This window comes from Austrofundulus limnaeus, unplaced genomic scaffold (genome assembly GCF_001266775.1).
Source record: "Austrofundulus limnaeus strain Quisiro unplaced genomic scaffold, Austrofundulus_limnaeus-1.0 Scaffold469, whole genome shotgun sequence".
NCBI lineage: Eukaryota > Metazoa > Chordata > Actinopteri > Cyprinodontiformes > Rivulidae > Austrofundulus > Austrofundulus limnaeus.
The window spans coordinates 10,544-18,008 of record NW_013952871.1 but is presented as its reverse complement, the minus strand read 5'-3'; the positions used below and the strand labels follow the sequence as shown (position 1 = coordinate 18,008).

Here is a 7,465-nt window from a genome sequence, read left to right as displayed (position 1 = left end):
GGGGCTTCAGTTGTTACAGATGCAACTGCAAACACAAAAATAAAACATAAATTGAAAAAATTGTTTTTAATACTTATGTGAAAACAAAGTACACAAAAACTGATAGAAAGTTAAAAGACAACCAATTAAAACACATTTTATACATTTAACATGAATAGGTGAGCTGTCTGGTGGGAAAGAAGCTCAAGTTTGGTGTGTGAYYTTGAGAGGTACCAACTAGAAATAGTTATGCTCATTTTGACAAACAGCATGGGCTCCAGAACCAATCTCCTTGAGAGGGAGAGTACATTATTCTACTCTGGAATTTCCTATGGTAAGAGGCGCCAAGCTGGTATGGGTCTCCCTGTAACACTCCAACTTAGTGCCTGTGTTTTGGAGTTTTCCCCAGTAGATGAGAGAGTAGTTGTCCTGTACCTTCGGGTGAGGGGACTGGTTCTGAAACTCATTTGTACCTATGTGCTGAATGGCTGTTCAGAGTATCCAGCCTTCTTAGGGTCCTTAGCAGGGGTTCTGGAAGGTGCTCTAGCTGAGGACTTTTTATTCTGTTYGGAGACTTCAATGCTCACATGGGTAACAACAGTGAAACCCGGAAGTACACGATTGTAAGGAACGGCCTCTCCAATCTGAACCTGAGCGGTATTCTGTTGTTYGACTTCTGTGCTAGTCACAGTTTGTCCATGACAAATACTTTGATCAAACATAAGGGCGTCCATAAGCATTATGGGGCAACTGTGGCTGAGTGGCTACAGGAGTCATCATGTGGGAGGGTTGCCAGTTTGATCCCCGTTCCATCTGTCTCACTGGTTGTGTCCTTGGGAAGACACTTCATCTTGCCTAAAGGTGGTTGTAGCTCATCACCATCAGTGTATGAATGGGTGAATGATTGAAGTGTAAAGTGCTTTGGAGTCTGACAAGACATGATGAGGCACTGTATAAGATCAAACTATTTACCATTTACCATAAGTGCATGTGGCACCTGGACACCCAAGGTTGTAGATCAATGATTGACTGTATAGTCATCTGATCTAACAGACCTGGTAGACCCAAACATGTAGTGAGGGTTTGATGGGAAAGCCTGGCAGAATAACCCATCGAATAGATGATAAATGTTCTGATCTTAGTGTTTTATCAAGTCCCTACAGACTCCAAAGTGCTTTACAATACAGAAATTCCCCTATCAATATACACATTCACACACTTATGGTGGTAAGCTACACTGTAACCTGATCTGTCCTGGGGCAGACTGACAGAGGAGAGGCTGCCACGCACAAGTGCCCCCAGGCCATCTGACCAAGGACACAACAAATGAATGGGGGAATGAACCGGCGGGATGCCGGTTACAGGATGATTCCCTAAACCACTCTGCCACAACCACCTCGTGATTTTCAATTCACACCCCAAAGAGAGCTTTAACTACATCCCAGCTGATGCGGTGGACTTTTAATCCAAGTGGGCCATGTTCTGTGTCTCATTTGTTCAGGTGATTGCCTAGAGCTTTGGCCAGAAGGTGGTCAATGCTTCCCATGGTAGCCATCCTTGAGCTCGGTGGTGGACACCTCTGGTTAAGGAGGCTGTCAAACTGAAAAAAGTTCCCTATCGGGCCTTGTTGGCTGGTAGGACTTTGCAGGCAGTTGAYGAGTATTGTGAAGTGGGCCGCAGCCCTGGATTTTGCTGAGCCAAAAGCTTTCATGTAGGAGGAGTTGAGTGAGGCTTTGGATAAAGACTCTTAATCAGCTCCAAGGAGATTCTGGCAAACCATCTGGTAGCTGAAGTGGAGAAAGCAGCACTTTACTAACTCTGTGTTCAGTGAAGGTACGATGATGTTGACCTCAATCAGTGATGTCTTTGGGAGGTGGAAGGAATACTTCTTGACAATTACAGTCACACCAGCATGTCTTTCTATGGAGAAAGTGGAGTCTGAGGACTTCAGGTTTGGTTTTTATAAATGGGGCTTAGGTCACTGAGGTAGTTAAAAAGCTCTGAGGCAGCAGAACTCCAGGGATGCATGAGATCTGCCCTGATTTCTTTAAGGCTCTGAATGTTGTGGGACTGTTTTGGTTGACATGCCTTTGCCTTTGGGGTGGTGGTACCCCTATTCAAAAAGGGGGACCGGAGCGTGTGTTCCATTTATTAGATGTCACTCTCCTTAGCCTTTATGGGCTACTCAGGGGTGCTGGAGAAGAGAGTCAGATCAGTGGTTGAACCACAGATTCAGGAGGAATAATACAGGTTGTGRCCTTGCTATGGAACACTGGAGCAGTCTCTATACAAGCGGTGAACTTGGTTTGCATTGCTAGCAGTAAGCTGATCTCTGTCAGGGCTCCCTGTTGTCACCAATTCTGTTCATAACTTTTATGGACAGAATTTCTTGGTACAGCCAAGGGATGCAGGGATCCGGTTTGGTGGCCTCAGGATTTGATCACTGCTATTTGCAGATGATGTGGTCCTGTTGGTGTCATTGTGCCATGATCTTCAGCACTCACTGGAGCAGTTCACAGCTGAGTATGAAGCGGCTGGGATGAGGWTCAGCACCTCCAAATCTGAGTCCATGGTTCTCAGTTGGTAAAGGGTGGATTGCTCTCTCTGGGTTGGGGGTGAGGTTCAAATTAAAGTGGAGGAATTCAAGTGTCTTGGGGTTTTGTTAACGAGTGAGGGAAGAATAGAGCAGGAAATTGACTGATGGATTGGTGCAGTTTCTGTAGTTTTTCTGTCTCTGTTCTGGTCTGTTGTGGTGAAGAGGGAGCTAAGCTGTAAGGCAAAGTTCTCTGTTTACCAGTCGGTCTACATTCCTACGCTCACCTATGGCCACAAACTATGGGTGGTGACCAAAAGAACAAGATCACTGATACAAGAGACTGAATTAAGTTTTCTCTGAAGGATAATTGGAATCTCTCTTAGAGATAGGGTGAAAAGTTCAGTTATCCGAGAGAGACTCAGTAGAGCCGCTGCTCCTCCATATCGAGAGGAACCATTTGAGTTAGATCAGGCATCTGGTAAGAATGACTCCTAGAGGCGCTCCAGGTATGTCAGACTGGAAGGTAACCCCGGGGAAGACCTAGAATACACTGGACAGACTATATCTCTTGGCTGGCCTGGGAATGCCTTGGAATCCTCTCAGAAGACCTTGAAGAGATGGCTGGGGAAAGAGAGTTCTGGTCCTCCCTGCTTAAGCTATAGCCCTCACAATTGGATGCCAGAACAAGCAGAAGATGAATCAAAATACATGCATTGATTACGAACAGAATAAAAACTTGTTATGGCTACTTTTTCCTATTTTATTGAAACATTTGATGATTTTTTACATACCTTCTACTTTGATGACATTAGGTTGGAATGTAACATTGTAGGTGGCATTGGTATTAGTCACGGCATCTACTAAGGTTTGTTGAATGTCTGCAGCTGCTGGGATTTGGACGGCTGGTGTGGTTTGATTAAATGCTATGGTCACATTTGCTTCAGTACCATTCAAACGTATGATGACTTGCCTAAAAGAAAATTATACACAAAAATCAAGAAATGTGTCAAAAATGACAAGATTATAATATAAATGATTATATTCTCTGATTATTGATGGTATGCAGTGTACAATAAAAATCAACATTACTTGATTTGTGAAAAGTAAATAAATGACCTTTCAGATAATAAAACTGTACCTAAATGCAAGGACAAAACAGCCCATGTAGGTTTGAGGGTATTTTGGACGGTAGATGGCATCATACTGTGGAAAACCAGATAAGGCTAACATGAGACCAAAAGAATCAGAGAAACATGTAAAACAAAATAGAGCCCATGTATACTACATAACAAGAATCTGTCAAAATAATGCTTACCGTGGCACACACTCTTTTGGCAAGATCGTTGAAAGCTTTGCTTTTAGGATCATTGAGTTGATCAACAAATGGTTCTACAATAACTGTGGCAACAGTATACTTTTGAAATGGGGGTTGAGGTGCAGTTATTATAGCAGTTGTGGTAGGACCGGTAAAAACTGTAATGATAGTGTTTGCTTTAGTTGCTCTTGTGGTAGCTGAAGTTGTATTAGTTGTGGTATCAGTTTTGGCAGCTATGGATGCTGTTGCACTAGCAGTGGTTGCTGTGTTAGCTGTGGTCATTGTTTCAGCAGCTGTAGTTGTGGTTGAAACAGCTGTAGTTGCTATTGATGCAAATATGGCTGTTGTTGGGGCAGTTGAAGTTTCATTTGTGTTAGCTGTATTTGATGTGTTGGCTGTAGTTATTGTGGTAGTTGTGATTTTTGTTGGTGAAACTGTAGTTTCTGTTGAGGAAGCAGTGGTTGTTGCGTTAGTTGTATTTGTTGTTGGGGCAATTGTGGTTGCAGTTGTGGCATGTGTAGTTTCTGTTGGGGCAAATGTGGTGGAAGTTGCAGCAGCTGTGCCTGATGAAGCAGCTGTGAGGGAGATTGCTGCAGCTCTGGTTGATGTAAGGTTAGCTGTGGATGCCATGTTATTTGTTGCAGCAGCTGTTATTGTTGGAGCAGATGTTGTCTTTGTTGGAGAAGCTGTGGTTGTTGTTGTAGCAGCTATAGTTGTTGGAACAGAAGTTCTTATTGTTGGAGCAGCTGTAGTTCTGTTTGTAGCTGTTGTTGATGTTGTAGTAGCTGTTGATATTGTAGCAGCTGTTGTCTTTGTTGGAGCAGCTGCTGTTGGTAAAGCTGCTGTAGCAGTTGTTGGAGCACCTGTACCTGTGGTTAGAGCAGCTGTAGAGATTGCAGCAACTTTTGTTTGAGCAGCTGTAGTTGTGGTGGGAGCAGCTGTAGTTGTGCTTGGAGTAGCTGGAGTAGTGGTTGGAGAGGCTGTACTTGTTGTTGGAGCAGCAGTAGTTGTGGTTGAAGCAGCTGTAGTTGTGGTTGGAGCAGCTGTAGAGATTACAACTCCTGTTTGAACAGCTGTAGTTGTTGTGGGAGCAGCTGTAGGTGTGGTTGGAGTAGCTGGAGTAGTGGTTGGATAAGATGTACTTGTGGTTGGAGCAGCAGTAGTTGTGGTTGGAGAAGCTGTGGTTGTGGTTGGAGCAACTGTAGCTGTGGTTGGAGAAGGTGTAGTTGTGGCTGAAACAATTGTAGTTGTGATTAGAGCAACTGTAGTTTCGGTTGGAGCAGCTGTAATTGTGGTAGGAGAAGCTGTAGTTGTGGTTAGAACATCTGTAGTCTTGGTAGGAGCAACTGACGTTGTAGTTGTAGCAGCTATAGTTGTGGTGAGCACAGCTGCAGTTGTGGTTAGAGCAGCTGTGGTTGTTGTTGGAGCGAATGCAGTTGAGTTTGGAGCAGCTGTGGATGTTGTTGGTGAAGCTGTAGTTGTTGGAGCAACTGTGGATGTTGATGCATCAGCTGTGGTTGTTGTTGGAGAAGATGTAGTTGTGGTTGGAGGAAATGTAGTTGTGGTTGAAGGAGAAGTAGCTTTAGGAGCAGCTGTGGTTGTTGTTGGTGAAGGTGTAGTCGTGTTTAAAGATGCTGTTGATGTAGTTGGAGCAGCTGTAGTTGTGGTTAAAGCAGCTGTGGTTGTTGTTGGAGCAGCTGTGGTTGTAGTTGGACCAGCTGTGGTTGTTGTTGGAGCAGCTGTAGTCGTGGTTATTGCAGCTGTGGTTGTGGTTGGAACAGCTGTAGTTGTGGTTTCAGCAGCTGTGGTTGTTGTTGGAGCAGCTATAGTTGTGGTTATAGCAGCTGTATTTGTGGTTACAACTTCTGTAGTTGTTGTCGGAGCAGCTGTGGTTGTTGTTGTAGCAGATGTGGTTGTGGTTGGAGCAGCTGTGGTTGTTGTTGGAGCAGCTGTGTTCATTGTTTTAGCAGCTGTAGTTCTTGTTGGAGCAGCTGTGGTTGTTGTTGGAGCAGCTGTGGCTGTTGTTGGAGCAGCTGTGCTTGTAGTTGGAACAGCTGTGGTTGTTGTTGGAGCACCTGTAGTTGTTGTTGGAGCAGGTGTGGTTGTTCGAGCTGCTGTAGTTAAGGTTATAGCAGCTGTGGTTGTAGTTGGAGAAGCTGTAGTTGTGGTTGGAGCAGCTGTGGTTGTGGTTGGAACAGCTGTAGTTGTGGTTACAGCAGCTGTGGTTGTTGTTGGAGCAGCTGTAGTTGTGGTTATAGCAGCTGTGGTTATGGTTGGAACTGCTGTGGATGTGGTTGGAGCAGCTGTGGTTGTAGTTGGAGCAGCTGTAGTTGTTGTTGGAGCAGCTGTAGTCGTGGTTATTACAGCTGTGGTTGTCGTTGGAACAGCTGRAGTTGTGGTTGCAGTAGCAGTGGTTGTGGTTGGAGCAGCTGTAGTTGTGGTTATAGAAGCTGTGGTTGTGGTTGGAACTGCTGTAGTTGTGGTTGGAGCAGCTGTGCTTGTTGTTGTAGCAGCTGTAGTTGTGGTTGGAGCAGCTATGGTTGTTGTTGAAACTGCTGTAATTGTGGTTGGAGAAGCAGTGGTTGTTGTTGGAGCAACTGTAGTTGTGGTTAAAGCAGCTGTGGTRGGGGTTGGAGCAGCTGATATTGTGGTTTGAACAGCTGTAGTTGTGGTTGGAGCAGCTGTAGTTGTGGTTGGAGGAGATGTAGTTGTGGTTGGAGGAGATGTAGTTGTGGTTGGAGGAGATGTAGATTTTGGAGCAGCTGCGGTTGTTGTTGGAGCAGCTGTGGTTGTAGTGGGAGCAGTTGTACTTGTGGTTATAGCAGCTGTGGTTGTGATTGTAGCGGTTGTGGTTGTTGTAGTAGCTGCTGCAATTGTGGTTGGAGAAGCAGTGGTTGTTGTTGGAGTAACTGTAGTTGTTGTTGGAGCAGCTGTAGTTGTGGTTATAGCGGCAATGGTTGTGGTTGGACCTGCTGTAGTTGAGGTTGGAGCAGCTGTGGTTGTAATTGGGGCAGCTCTATTTGTGGTTGGAGAAGCTGTGGTGGTTTTMGGAGCAGCTGTGGTTGGAGTTGGAGCAGCTGTAGTGGTTGTTGGAGCAGCTTTCGTCATGGTTATTGCAGCTGTGGTTGTGTTTGGAGCAGCTGTGGTTGTTCGAGCTGCTGTAGTTGAGGTTACAGCAGCTGTGGTTGTAGTTGGAGCAGCTGTAGTTGTAGTTATAGTAGGTGTGGTTGTGGGTAGAGCAGCTGTGGTTTTTGTTGGAGCAGCTTTGGTTGTAGTTGGAGCAGCTGTAGTTATTGTTGGAGCAGCTGTAGTCGTGGTTATTGTAACTGTCATTGTGYTTGGAAAAGCTGTAGTTGTGGTTGGAGCAGCTGTGGTTGTTGTTGAAACTGCTGTAGTTGTGCTTATAGCAGCTGTGGTCATGGTTGGAGCAGATGAAGATGTGGTTGAAACAGCTGTAGTTGTGGTTGGAGCAGCTGTGGTTGTTGGAGCGGCTGTAATTGTGGTTGGAGGAGATGTAGTTGTGGTTGGAGGAGATGTAGCTTTTGGAGCAGATGTGGTTGTTGTTGGAGCAGCTGTAGTTGTGGTTATAGCAGCTGTGGTTGTAGTTGGAGCAGCTGTAGTTGTTGTTGTAGCAG

At 45.2% G+C, this 7,465-nt stretch overlaps 1 protein-coding gene across 1 annotated transcript in view; it reads right to left on the bottom strand.

Annotated features, from left to right (window-relative positions):
- Positions 1–7,250, bottom strand: part of LOC106529819 (mucin-5AC) — a 23,995-nt gene extending 16,745 nt beyond the window's left edge. Inside the window, exons 1-5 of the mRNA XM_014025328.1 lie at positions 6,069–7,250; positions 3,831–5,162; positions 3,654–3,718; positions 3,307–3,485; positions 6–25 (exon numbers count right to left, since the gene is read on the bottom strand). Of these exons, the coding sequence (XP_013880782.1) occupies positions 6–25; positions 3,307–3,485; positions 3,654–3,718; positions 3,831–5,162; positions 6,069–7,250 (2,778 nt within the window). The remainder of the gene's footprint in view (positions 1–5; positions 26–3,306; positions 3,486–3,653; positions 3,719–3,830; positions 5,163–6,068) is intronic.
- Between the last annotated feature and the right edge of the window lie 215 nt (positions 7,251–7,465).